We start from the raw sequence: 14,973 nt of genomic DNA, 5'->3' as shown, positions 1-14,973 counted from the left end.
TAGGGCTCATGAGGAGAACGCGGGCACTGCACACTTAGTCACAGTCTCGCCCTACGCTCTAAGGTCCAGTTGCCGCGTTCCCCTTTTTATTCAGAGTTCCATAGTCAACATCACTGAGGCTGCCTCTAAAAGGAGTGGTCACATATATTATGCAAAGCAGGTCCAGGACGCATAGTACGGGACGAAATGTGATTTTGCCTTGTCGCCGAGTTTGTCCGCGTGTTGTCATTTTATCTTCGTTGAGATCCTTGAAGACTCTGTCTCGTCTGCGCGCCTTCATCCCATCCATGCCGTGGTCCCTGAAGTACTTAGCTGCCAGTGAGCCAAAACAATGATAACATCATGTGGCTGAGGCCACCGCTCAGACACAAAGTTTTGTCCTTGCATAGATTGGAAAAAAAGTCTAACTTGAGCACAATAGCTAATAACTAAAGCAACAGACTTTAAGCATACTAAAGTTAGTCTGATAATATATACATAATTATTCTAACATGCTATATTTGCATCCAGCCTTTCCCTGCACCCACATTTAATGCCAAACAAACACATACCAATCGACAGATTTAAGTTGCTCCAGTGTCACAAGATGTGAAAGTCCCGATTGTTTGATCTGCACATTTTACCAGCGATGCTAAGGCAGACATGGCACAGAGATGTATGGATATCCTGCGACACTCAATCGTTGGTTAGAAGGCGATCGCTGAATAGCTTCAATAGCAATTCGCTCAATAGCTTCAGTTTCTTCTTCAATTTCGTTTTCGCTATCTGCCTCCATACTCCAGCCATCCGTTTCAATACATGCGTAATCTGTTGAATCGCTAAAGCCGCTGAAATCCGAGTCTGAATCCGAGCTAATGTCGCTATATCTTGCTGTGCTATCCGCCACGTTTGTTTGTATTGGCATCACTGGATGACGTCAGAGGAAAATGGACGGTGGCTTCACAGATAGCAAAAATCAGGCACTTTAAAGCCTTTTTTCGGGATATTCCAGGATGGGTAAAATTAAAAAAAAAAAGTTTGAAAAAAAAATAAGCCACTGGGAACTGATTTTTATTGGTTTTAACCCTTCTGAGATTGTGAAAATGTTCCCCCTTAAAGCCTGTGAGGCTCTTCCATTTCAATAAAGTTTGAAATACGTTGGAAGAGCACTGTGTCCACCTGCCACCAAATAGCGACGGGGTGAGCATGCCTCGTTTTACATCCGGGTCAAACTCGTCACGTCACGAGTCTGTAACACGGGTGGGAAATAAACCATATTTCCTCTCATGGCATCCCCTCACATTACCTGCGCCGTTTCCACGTTTAATCTCGCGAGCATAACACAAGCACTCACGTGACCCGCTGCAGCTCTATATAATCCAGCGTTCCGAGATGGCTGCCAGGTGCGGTGGCTAAGCCTGGGGACATCTGAAGCTGGTATGTTTTAAAGTTGTCGTTTGCCTGCATATCGTAAAAAAAAAACGTCCAACATTTTACAACTAATTGTAAACTTATAGGTGCTGACCATCAGGGCCGAGTTGCGACGAGAGAGTGTGTCGATGTTGAGATATTAAACCGAGTTGGTAAGTGAATTTGTTTGCGAATAGTAGCTACTAGCTGTACCCATGTATTTTCTATGGGCGGTTAGCATCGGGTTTTAATCCCGTTTCCTCCAATGTTTCTGATCCGATTGAATTTATACTTATGTTGAGTCTCTATTTTGGGTACTTAAATACGGTGACTGAGTATTGTGGAGTTTTAAGGCCATCTGCATTTTTTATGCTACATGATACAGTTTTTTTTTATTAAATGTGCTTTTCATGATGGTATCCTTACATCACACTCAAATGTATAAGCGCAGGCCTAAATTTTCTGCATGCCTTTGGTAAACGCCGGAGTGAGAAGAGGTTATAAATTAATTACCGCCCCGGCGCTAATTCAAGGAAATACGGTAATCATTTGCAGACACCCAAAAAAATAAACAAACAACACATCTTATAAAAGAATGATTATAGTTTTACGTGCAAATTTTTTTTGAATACATATGATGAATAAAGTAAAAAAATAAACGTTGTTGGTGAATATAGCAATTTGCGCGTGGACGAGCAAGACACGCATACCGTATTTCCTTGAATAGCCGCCGGGACGCTAATTAATTTAAAACCTCTTCTCACTCCGGCGTTTACCAAAGGCATGCGGTAAAAGCAAGCATGCGCTAATTATTTTAAAACCTCTTCTCACTCCGGCGCTTACCAAAGGCATGCGGTAAATTTAGGCCTGCGCTTATAAAATTGAGTGTGATGTAAGGATACCATCATGAAAAGCACATTTAATAAAAAAAACGTTATTATGGTCTTACCTTTACTTATAAATTAAGTCCATGCGCAGCTCTTTCTGACCAAAAGCATCGATAACTTGTTTATAGAAGTCTTCCTTATCTTTCTTCAGTTTTAAAAGTCTCTCTGTCTCAATGGAGATCTTCCTTTATTACCTCCTGCTTCGATTGAAAGTCCAGTTTAGAAAACTGTTTTATTTTAGAAATGTAATCCTCCATGTTAAAAGTGGAAGCGAGAGGAAAAAATAAAAGATCGCTGCTCACTCTTGCTGCTTGTTGTCACTTCTTCTGCAGCCGAGTTGTCGCAAGAAGGATCACTAGCGCCCTCTACCACCAGGAGGCGGGATCGAGTCATTTAATGACTCATATTTGACACACGCAGCTACGGTATAATAATAAAACATAGCTGCTTACTGTTCTTTTTAGCATATTCAATAGCTTGGACATTAAATCCTACTGAATAGCTCTTAATCTTCTTCCCTTTATGCAATTTCAAATTATTGAAATCAGCCTCCTCCATTTTAAAAATTATGACAGGTGAAGTGTCACTCGTGACGTGACGAGTTTGACCCGGCGGAAATTCTAGGCATAGGCTAATTATTTGACGAAACGAGTTTGACCCGGCGGAAATTTGAGACATGCGCTAATAAAAATAATATTTTGCGAAACGAGTTTGACCCGGCGTTAATCCTGAGCCGGCGGTAATGCTAAGCATGCGCTAATTATTTTGCGAAACGAGTAATTCTAGGCAGGTGCATACTATGTACCCGGCGGCAATTCAAGGAAATACGGTATATCATCTTCGTACTTTTCACCTTTTTATCAATGTGCTGACTTTTTTTCATGAGGTATTCTTTGTCTGGGCACATAACGCAGGTAAACAAACAGGTTCGTTAGCCGCAATGTTTGGCCATGCAATAACCGAGATGGAATAAGAAAACTCGAGCAAAATGTTGGCTAACATTTTGGACGAAAATCTAATTTTACAAAAAGTGGGATGTATGAAAAGCAAAGTACTACTGAACTACTTTATGTTGCCTTTGAACTGCAAGTATATACAGGTGGTGTAACTCAGGGATAAACAGTCCATTTTTGTTTTATTTTCATGGGTAAAATTATTATGTGTTATACTGTATTGAAAATAAAACAACATAGCATCTTTAAATGTTGATGTATGTGTCTGATCCAGTGTTTCAGACAGAGAGGCAGCTTTGGAAGCAGCCCTGAAGCTGCTGCAGCAGTTCTACCTCGACCTCGATAAGTTCCTCAACTGGCTGACAGAGGCCGAGACGACATGTAATGTTCTGATGGACGCCACCAACAAGGAGAGGCTGGAGCAGCCAGAAGAAGCCCGGAATATTCTGGCCCAGTGGAAGGTGGGACAAGTCACTTGTTTTTATTCATCCTGAGTAAAGAACAGGCAGACAGTATGGCAATATAGACACGGACACACACTAATGGGGAACTGTACCAGAAAGCTTTATGTATGAGCTTGTGGTCAGCCACCGATTGTGCAAGTTCTCCCACTTAAAATGATGACAGAGGTCTGTAATTTTCATCATAGGTACACTTCAACTGTGAGAGACAGAATGTGAAACAAATATCCAGGAATTCACATTGTAGGAATTTTAAAGAATTTATTTGTAATTTATGGTGGAAAATAAGTATTTGGTCAACCATTCAAAGCTCTCACTGATGGAAGGAGGTTTTGGCTCCAAATCTCACGATACATGGCCCCATTCATTCTTTCCTTAACACGGATCAATCGTCCTGTCCCCTTAGCAGAAAAACAGCCCCAAAGCATGATGTTTCCACCCCCATGCTTCACAGTAAGTTTGGTGTTCTTGGGATGCGACTCAGTATTCTTCTTCCTCCAAACACGACGAGAAATAGAAAATAGAACTTTTTGGTATAATATATATTAGGGGTGTGGGAAAAATCGGTTCGAATACGAATCGAATTGTTTACGTTGTGCGATTCGATTCTCATTTTTTAAAAATCGATTTTTAAAAAAAAAAAATTTATTCAATCCAACAAACCACTACACAGCAATACCATAACAATGCAATCCAATTTCAAAACCAAACCTGACCCAGCAACACTCAGAACTGCAATAAACAGAGCAATTGAGAGAAGACACAAACACGACACAGAACAAACCAAAAGTAGTGAAACAAAAATTAATATTATCAACAATAGTATCAATATTAGTTATAATTTCAGTTTAGCAGTGATTAAAAATCCCTCACTGACATCATTAGACATTTATAAAAATAATAAAAAAGAACAGAAGTGGCTTACACTTGCATCGCATCTCATAAGCTTGACAACACACTGTGTCCGATGTTTTCACAAAGATAAAATAAGTCATCTTTTTGGTTCGTTTAATAGTTAAAACAAATTGACATTATTGCAATCAGTTGATAAAACATTGTCCTTTACAATTATAAAAGCTTTTTTTTTTTTTTTTTTTTTTTTAAATCTACTACTCTGCTAGCATGTCAGCAGACTGGGGTAGATCCTGCTGAAATCCTATGTATTGAATGACTACAGAATCGTTTTGAATCGCAAAAATATAATTTTTGAATCGAAAATTGAATGGAATCGAATCGAAAAAAATCGATATATTATCGAATCGTGACCCAAGAATCGATATTGAATCGAATCGTGGGACACCCAAAGATTCACAGCTCTTATATATATATATATATATATATAAAGTTTACATACAGTTGTAAAGAACATAATTTCATGGCTGTCTTGAGTTTCCAATACTTAGTACAACTCATATTTTTTTGTGATAGAGTGATTGCAGCACATACTTGTTTGTCACAAAAATCATTCATGAAGTTTAGTTCTTTTATGAATTTATTATGGGTCTACTGAAAATGTGACCAAATCTGCTGGGTCAAAAGTATACATACAGCAATGTTAATATTTGATTACATGTCCCTTGGCAAGTTTCACTGCAATAAGGCACTTTTGGTAGCCATCCTCAAGTTTCTGGCAAGTTTCTGGTTGAATTTTTGACCACAACCTTCTAGCTGATGATTTTAAGTTGTCATGAAGAATCCTCCTTTTTCATTGTCCCATTTAAAGCAGCAAAAGAGGCCCAGTGCATAATACTACCACAACCATAATAGTCGCATTGTATAGTTGTTTTGTTGTCTAATGTTACGGGTGGTATTAACAAATAAGTGTCGGTGTCTAGCACAAAGTTGCCGGACATCCTTTGTTTAATTTCATTTAGACACGCCTCCTGGTGACTACAATCCGGCGTGATGGTCAGCTTCAGGGGCATGTAGAGTTGGGTGTCATCAGCATAACAGTGAGCGCTAACACTGTATTTGCATATGATGTCACCGAGCGGCAGCATGTACATGCTGGAGAGTGCAGGGCCAAGAGCAGAACCTTGTGGAACTCCGCACATTACCTTAAAGGCCTACTGAAATGAGATTTTCGTATTTAAACGGGGATGGCAGGTCCATTCTATGTGTCATACTTGATCATTTTGCAGTATTGCCATATTTTTGCTGAAAGGATTTAGTAGAGAACATCGGCGATAAAGCTCGCAACTTTTGGTCGCTAATAGAAAAGTGCGCGTGACGTCACGAGTTGCGGGGCTCCACACATATTCACATTGTTTATAATGGGAGCCTCCAGCAGTAAGAGCAATTCGGACCGAGAAAGCGACAATTAACCCATTAATTTGAGCAAGGATGAAAGATTTGTGATTTAGGATATTGATAGTGAAGGACTAGAAAGAAAAAAAAAAAAGCGACGGCTCCGGGCGGCGGCAGTGTGAGCGTTTCAGATGTTATTAGACACATTTACTAGGATAATTCTGGAAGATCCCTTATCTGCTTGTTGTTTTATTGGTGTTTTAGTGAGATTTTAACGATTGTAAAGACATACCTCGAGGTCGGATGGCTGCGGTGAACACGAAGTGTCTCAGAGAAAAGCTGAGGAGCTAAGCTCACAGCTGCCTTTTAAACAGCTGCTGCAGGACGACGAATAATCCAATGATTTCTCCGGTAAGATATGTATCACAATTTCCCCATCCAAAAACATGCTGGTTGACGTAGAGCATGGGTGTCAAACTATGGCCCACGGGCCAAATTTGCCCCGCCGTGTAATTTAATTTGGCCCTTGAGGCAATAATAAATTAACATTAGAGCTGGCCCGCCGGTATTATACAGTGGTGGTGCCGCTATATCACCGCATTCAACGCTAATTCTCATACTTGCCAACCCTCCCGATCTTTCCAGGAGAATCACGAATTTCAGTGCCCCCCCCCAAAATCTCCCAGGGCAACCATTTTCCCGAATTTTCCACCCAGACAACAATATTGGGCGCGTGCCTTAAAGGTACTGCTTTTAGCATCCTCTACAACCTGACGTCACGTCCGCTTTTCCTCCATACAAACAGCGTCCCGGCCCAGTCACGTAATATATGCGGTTTCTACACACACACACAAGTGAATGCAACGCATACTTGGTCAACAGCCATACAAGTCACACTGAGGGTGGCCGTATAAACAACTTTAACACTGTTACACCACACTGTGAACTCACACCAAACAAGAATGACAAACACATTTCGGGAGAACATCCGCACCGTAACACAACAGAACAAATACCCAGAACCCCTTGCAGCACTAACTCTTCCGGGACGCCACAATACAAACCCTTGCTACCAAGAAAACTCGATTTTGCATATCACTATAAAGTTATTAAGCCTTGCTTGTTCAATATTCAATGCAAAACTTGTTTGGGTCCCTTTTAAAGGGTTAAGTCGTTCAACTTCAGCCCGCGGCTTTGTTCAGTTTAGAATTTTGGCCCACTCTGTATTTGAGTTCGACACCCCTGACGTAGAGAAACATGTTCGCTTGACCGCTACGTGTTAAAGCTTCACAACAAACAAAGAAACACCGGCTGTGTCTCGATGCTAAAGACAGCTGCAATCCACCGCTTTCCACCAACAGCATTGTTCTTTATAGTCTCCATTATTAAATGGACAAATTGCAAAAGATTCAGCAACACCGATGTCCGGAATTTTGTGTAATTATGCGATTAAAGGAGACGACTTTTAGCCGCGAGTGGTGCAGCTGCTAATATTTCCTGACAGTCCGTGACGTCACGCGTACGCGTCATCATTCAGCGATGTTTTCAACAAGAAACTCGCGGGAAATTTAAAATTGCAATTTAGTAAACTAAAAAGTCCGTATTGGCATGTGTTGCAATGTTAATATTTCATCATTTATATATAAACTATCAGACTGCGTGGTGGGTAGTAGTGGGTTTCAGTAGGCCTTTAACATACTACAAGGTATTTGACATCTTGTCTGTAAAATGGGAGTTAATCCAAGAAAAGGCTAAGTCGATCATACCAATACCATATCAATAAGTATTAGGACTGACAAAAGTCATTGCTGACCCATTTTACATTAGCCAATCAACTGAAATTTAATAGTTTGACAACCGACTGCAGGTTTAGGTCAAACATGTCAAGTTTTTGGAGTGAGCTCAGAAAAACATTCATGATCTGGTTCCATCTCCAAGTCTTGACTTGCCCCCCTGGCATGACAGGAATGCTGAGATCTGATTGGATGCTTGCGGATCCAATGCAAAGAAGGAAGAACCCAGCGCAATGTGGGTGTTAAAAACGAAGCCTCTGTTCCGCCAAAGAACACATTTTGACCTATGACCCTCAGCCATCTGCACCAAACGCCCACATTCTGGTCGAACTTCCCAATCCGACGACAAAATGACATGCTTTGTAGCGTATTTATTAGATTATATTTTAAAAGTATTCTTGTCACAATTGTATGCACTGCCGAGGAAGCCTTCTGTGCCCAATTAGAATGGTGGATTGCACCACGGTCTTGTATCTTGGGAACACACACACACACACACACACACACACACGGACGCATGCTTCAGCACTGCAGGCAGATAACATTTAATTGGAAAATCAGTCCGCTAGTAGTTGAAGGCATCCTTTCAAGTTCCCGCGTCATCCTCTTTTTGCTCTCCATCTCCCTGATGATGTCTTCGTTTCTTTTTCACTTCCTGTCCACATCTTTCTCTCTCACACACACACACACACGTACGTCACAATAAACAGCATTGTTTCACATTGGTAGCTAATCTTCTGGAACGACAAGACACAAAAGATGGTGCAGCTTGTTCCTGTTTACATGCGGGCTTCTTGACTTTATTTTCAGGATGCTGCGAAGAAAGGTCTACCAGGTCCAGGTTTGCAAAGACAATAAAACTATTTTCTTTGTTGCTTACATTTATACCTCCTTCATACTTTGCTGCATGTTTCTACTACCAGGTGCTTGCTTTTCTTTGGAGTAAGACCCCATCTTTCGCTATGATTAAAAACGTATAGTTTGCTTGCAGTTGTCACGGGATATTATTTGTCGGATTTGGAATGATTATGCAATTTTATAAGACTTGTAAAAACGAGATTTTGGTGCACAAGTTTGAATTAATATATTTTCACTAATTTAAACAGATTTCTACTGTTGCGGGCTATTTGTGTGCTTTGTGGGGATGGCATTAAAATGTTTGTATTTGGCAAATTCTGTCAATATTGATGTGGCATGTCTGAAATTAGTCTGTAGTTTTTGTTTGAAATGTGATTCAAAAGTTAGGTAATATGATTGTCAGTTCCATCTAAAAGTTCTTGGGAGTCTTGGGCTGTCTCAACTGACTCTCTTCTGTACTTACACGTATGCGACTTTGAGAGTGCTGCACACTCACCATTTTGAGTTCTAAGTGCAACATCCAACAGTGCACTTCATTTTGCTGGTCTTCTCAGTGTGAATGTACTTATGCACTCAAAAGATTTAAAGGCCTACTGAAATGAGATTTTCTTATTTAAACGGGGATAGCAGGTCCATTCTATGTGTCATACTTGATAATTTCGCGATATTGCCATATTTTTGCTGAAAGGATTTAGTAGAGGATTTAGTCTGCCCAACCAGTCTACATGTGCTTTGTGGACTTGGAGAAGGCATTCGACCGTGTCCCTCGGGAAGTCCTGTGGAGAGTGCTCAGAGAGTATGGGGTATCGGACTGTCTTATTGTGGCGGTCCGCTCCCTGTACGATCAGTGTCAGAGCTTGGTCCGCATTGCCGGCAGTAAGTCGAACACATTTCCAGTGAGGGTTGGACTCTGCCAAGGCTGTCCTTTGTCACCGATTCTGTTCATAACTTTTATGGACAGAATTTCTAGGCGCATTCAAGGCGTTGAGGGGTTCTGGTTTGGTGACCGCAGGATTAGGTCTCTGCTTTTTGCAAATGATGTCGTCCTGATGGCTTCATCTGGCCGGGATCTTCAGCTCTCACTGGATCGGTTCGCAGCCGAGTGTGAAGCGACCGGAATGAGAATCAGCACCTCCAAGTCCGAGTCCATGATTCTCTCCCGGAAAAGGGTGGAATGCCATCTCCGGGTTGGGGAGGAGACCCTGCCCCAAGTAGAGGAGTTCAAGTACCTAGGAGTCTTGTTCACGAGTGGGGGAAGAGTGGATCGTGAGATCGACAGGCGGATCGGTGCGGCGTCTTCAGTAATGCGGACGTTGTACCGATCCGTTGTGGTGAAGAAGGAGCTGAGCCGGAAGGCAAAGCTCTCAATTTACCGGTCGATCTACGTTCCCATCCTCACCTATGGTCATGAGCTTTGGGTCATGACCGAAAGGATAAGATCACGGGTACAAGCGGCCAAAATGAGTTTCCTCCGCCGTGTGGCAGGACTCTCCCTTAGAGATAGGGTGAGAAGCTCTGCCATCCGGGAGGAACTCAAAGTAAAGCCGCTGCTCCTTCACATCGAGAGGAGCCAGATGAGGTGGTTCGGGCATCTGGTCAGGATGCCACCCGAACGCCTCCTTTGGGAGGTGTTTAGGGCACGTCCAACCGGTAGGAGGCCACGGGGAAGACCCAGGACACGTTGGGAAGACTATGTCTCCCGGCTGGCCAGGGAACGCCTCGGGATCCCCCGGGAAGAGCTAGACGAAGTGGCTGGGGAAAGGGAAGTCTGGGTTTCCCTGCTTAGGCTGTTGCCCCCGCGACCCGACCTCGGATAAGCGGAAGAAGATGGATGGATGGATTTAGTAGAGAACATCGACGATAAAGTTCGCAACTTTTGGTGCTGATAAAAAAACCTTGCCTTTACCGGAAGTAGCAGACGATGACGTCACAAGGGTGAGGGCTCCTCACGCTCTCACATTGTTTTTAAGGGGGGCCTCCAGCAGCAAGAGCTATTCGGACTGAGAAAACGACAATTTCCCCATTAATTTGAGCGAGGATGAAAGATTTGTGGATGATGATATTGATAGCGAAGGACTACAAAAAAAAAAAATAAAATAAAATAAAAAGCGGCGGCAGTGTGAGCGTTTCAGATGTAATTAGACACATTTACTAGGATAATTCTGGAAGATCCCTTATCTGCTTATTGTTTTAATAGTGTTTTAGTGAGATTGTAAAGACATACATCGAGGTCGGATGGCTGCGGTGAACACGCAGTGTCTCAGAGAGAAGCCGAGGAGCCAAACTCACAGCTGCCTTTTAAACAGCTACTGCAGGAGGATGAATAATCCAATGATGTCTCCGGTAAGATATATATATCACCATTTTCCCATCCAAAAACATGCTGGTTGACGTAGAGCATGAGTGTCAAACTCCGGCCCGCGGGCCAAATATCATTTGGCCCTAGTGGAAATATCAAAATAAGATTAGAGCTGGCCCGCCGGTATTATACAGCGGCAATGCCTCTGTAACACTGCATTCACCGCTAATACTCCTACTTGCCAACCCTCACGATTTTCCTGGGAGACTCCCAAAGTTCAGTGCCCCTCCCGAAAATCTCCCGGGGCAACCATTCTTCCGAATTTCTCCCGATTTCCACCTGGACAACAATATTGGGGGCGTGCCTTGAAGGCACTGCCTTTAGCGTCCTCTACAGCCTGTCGTCACGTCCGCTTTTCCGCTATACAAACAACGTGCCGGTCCAGTCACATAATATATGCTGCTTTAACACACACAAGTGAATGCAATTCATACTTGATCAACAGCCATAAGGGCCACACTGAGGGTGGCCGTATAAACAACTTTAACACTTTTACAAATATGCGCCACACTGTGAAGCCACACCAAACAAGAATGACAAACATTTCGGGAGAACATCCGCACCGTAGCACAACATAAACTCAACAAAAGAAATACCCAGAACCCCTTGCAGCACTAACTCTTCTGAGACGCTACAATACACACCCCCGCTACCACCCACAATTTTAATTTACATTTTATTTGATATGCCATTGATATTTTTTACTCATTATCATAATTTGAAACTCGATTTTGTATATGACTATAAAGCTACATAAGCCTTGCTTGTTTAATATTCAATGCAAAACTTGTTTGGGTCCCTATTAAAAGGTTAATTTGTTCAACCTCGGCCCGCGGCTTTGTTCAGTTTTAAATTTTGGCCCACTCTGTATTTGAGTTTGACACCCCTGACGTAGAGAAACATGTTCGCTTGACCGCGCTGTGTTAAAAACAAAGAAACACCGGCTGTGTCTCGGTGCTAAAGACAGCTGCAATCCACCGCTTTCCACCAAGAGCATTGTCCTTTATATTCTCCATTATTAATTGAACAAATTGCAAAAGATTCAGCAACACAGACGTCCAGAATACTATGTAATCATGCGATGAAAAGAGACGACTTTTAGCCGTAACTGGTGCTGAGCTAATATTTCCTGACAGTCCGTGACGTCACGCGCACGCGTCATCATTCCGCGATGTTTTCAACAAGAAACTCCGTGGGAAATTTAAAATTGCAATTTAGTAAACTAAAAAGGCCGTATTGGCATGTGTTGCAATGTTAATATTTCATCATTGATATATAAACTATCAAACTGCGTGGTCGGTAGTAGTGGGTTTCAGTAGGCCTTTAAGGTTATGTTCACTCTCCTTGCACGTACATCATGTGTTTCATTGTTTTCATACAAATGTGAACAGTGCAATTGAGATTTTTTCCGAATCCGACCCAGGCCTCTTTTGGGGCGGCATGGCGTAGTGGGTAGAGCGGCCGTGCCAGAAACCTGAGGGTTGCAGGTTCACTCCCCGCCTCTTGACATCCAAATCGCTGCCATTGTGTCCTTGGGCAGGACACTTCACCCTTGCCCCCGGTGCCGCTCACACTGGTGAATGAATGATGAATGAATGAATGATAGGTGGTGGTCGGAGGGGCCGTAGGCGCAAACTGGCAGCCACGCTTCTGTCAGTCTACCCCAGGGCAGCTGTGGCTACAGATGTAGCTTACCACCACCAGGTGTGAATGAATGATGGGTTCCCCCTTCTCTGTGAGCGCTTTGAGTATCTAATAATAGAAAAGCGCGATATAAATCTAATCCATTATTATTATTATTTTTATTATTATTATTATTATTGTCCGTGGATATAAGTCAGGTATGTATCCTTTGCAACTGCAGTCTGAACGTATAGGTCACATTCATCGGACATACCGTTATAGAAAAGGTGAAAAACATCACAATTATTTGCCAAAATGAAAGAGCAGAAAAAAGTCAATGGCAAAAAATATTTTTGAAAGTGATTTAAATATAGGAGGAATTACGTCAATGTCTCACCACTCCTCGGTAGAGACATCGCAACAAGTGCCCCACAAACTGCCCTCGCCATAATTCTTGCCCTGCTTTTTTTTAGTTCTTACATCTGTTTGCACAAATCGCCACACATACCCTATGTCAGTGGTCCCCAACCACCGGTACCGGGCCGCAGAAGAATTATTTATAAAAAAAAAAAATTAAAAATGTTTTTTTATTTTTATTTTTTTTTTAAATCAACATATAAAACACAATATACACTTACAATTAGTGCAACAACCACAAAAACCTCCCTTTTTCATGAGAAAAACGTCCCTTTTTCATGACAAAGAAGAAAAAAAATTTAATAAAAATAAAAAAAGGAGCCCCCCTCGGGCCGCGGGACAAATTATTAAGCGTCGACCGGTCCGTGGATAAAAAAAGGTTGGGGACCGCTGCCCTATGTCGAACACCTACCTATTCATATCTGCTACACCCGCATACTTTATGCGCAGGCGGGTGTATTCTGTTCACTGTAAACAAGCATAGAAGTCACACTTAAAAAGCTTTAACAAAAACTCAGAATTGGGCATCGTACCCTGCATTGTGATTGCATTGTCCTAACATTTACTGTTTTGAGGAATAAGACAGTGTCACGACTCCCACATGACACTTGGGTATTTTTCTGGGTTCTGTATTATTTCTTGGGTTTGCTGGATTCCCATTTTCTGTTCTCTTTCCCTCCAACGTACCTTTTGCTTATTGTAATTAGGGATATTTAAATTGATTCAGGTTCACCTGCCAGGGGATGGATTATTGTATCGTGTCTTTTGTGAGTGTGCATGCATTACTCTTTGCGCACTAGCCTTTTGTTTAGGTTGTTTGTGTCTCCTTGAGTAAAAAAACAAATCAATCAATGTTTATTTATATCGCCCTAAATCACAAGTGTCTCAAAGGGCTGCACAAACCACAACGACATCCTCGGTAGAGCCCACATAAGGGCAAGGAAGAACTCACACTAGTGACAGTGACAATGATGACTATGAGAAACCTTGGAGAGGACCGCATGTGTGGGCTTGGTATTCACTTGTTTGAATAATTTCATTTATTTTTTTACTTTGCTTCTTATAACTTTCAGAAAGACAATTTTAGAGAAAAAAACAACCTTAAAAATGATTTTAGGATTTTTAAACACATACCTTTTTACCTTTTAAATTCCTTCCTCTTCTTTCCTGACCATTTAAATAATTTTTTTTATTGTAAAGAATAATAAATACATTTTAATTTAATTCTTCATTTTAGCTTCTGTTTTTTCGACGAAGAATATTTGTGAAATATTTCTTCAAACTTATGATTAAAATTCAAAAAGATTATTCTGGCAAATGTAGAAAATCTGTAGAATCAAATTTAAATCTTATTTCAAAGTCTTTTGAATTTCTTTTAAGATTTTTGTTGTGGAAAATCCAGAAGAAATAATGATTTGTCTTTGTTAGAAAAATAGCTTGGTCCAATGTGTTATATATTCTAACAAAGTGCAGATTGGATTTTAACCTACTTAAACATGTCATCAAAATTCTAATATTAACCTTAATCAGGAATAATTATTAATGATGTTCTTTTTTTAATTTTTTCAAAAAGATTCGAAATAGCTAGTTTTTCTCTTCTTTTTTTTGGTTGAATTTTGAATTCTAAGGAGTTGAAATTGAAGATAAACTCTGTTACAAAATTTAATTTTCATTTTTTTCGTGTTTTGTCCTCTTTTAAACCGTTCAATTAAGGGTTTTTTTCATCATTGATTCTCTACAAAAAACCTTCTGTAAAAGGAAAAAAAATGTACTACGGAATGACAGACAGAAATACCCATTTTTTTATATATATAGATTTATCTATTAAAGGTAAATTGAGCCAATTGGCTATTTCTGGCAATTTATTTAAGTGTGTATCAAACTGGTAGCCCTTCGCATTAATCAGTACCCAAGAAGTAGCTCTTGGTTTCAAAAAGGTTGGTGACCCCTGGTATACAGTATTGTTAAGTACTAGGTACTTTAGAT

General features: G+C 41.1%; 1 protein-coding gene across 6 annotated transcripts in view; it reads left to right on the top strand.

The window, feature by feature from the left end:
• Nucleotides 1-14,973, top strand: part of dmd (dystrophin) — a 518,793-nt gene that overhangs the window by 357,007 nt on the left and 146,813 nt on the right. For 4 of the 6 annotated variants that reach the window (XM_061904726.1, XM_061904725.1, XM_061904723.1 and 1 more), the window contains one exon: nt 3,504-3,690. In XM_061904726.1, coding sequence (XP_061760710.1) covers nt 3,504-3,690 — 187 coding nt within the window. Of the gene's footprint in view, nt 1-3,503; nt 3,691-8,433; nt 8,572-14,973 lie in introns of those variants that run through there. The other 2 variants (XM_061904730.1, XM_061904728.1) reach the window with 1 other exon arrangement.

The sequence above is a fragment of the Nerophis ophidion genome, linkage group LG06 (genome assembly GCF_033978795.1).
Source record: "Nerophis ophidion isolate RoL-2023_Sa linkage group LG06, RoL_Noph_v1.0, whole genome shotgun sequence".
In the NCBI taxonomy this organism is placed as follows: Eukaryota; Metazoa; Chordata; class Actinopteri; order Syngnathiformes; family Syngnathidae; genus Nerophis; species Nerophis ophidion.
This window is presented reverse-complemented; position numbering and strand designations above follow the sequence as displayed.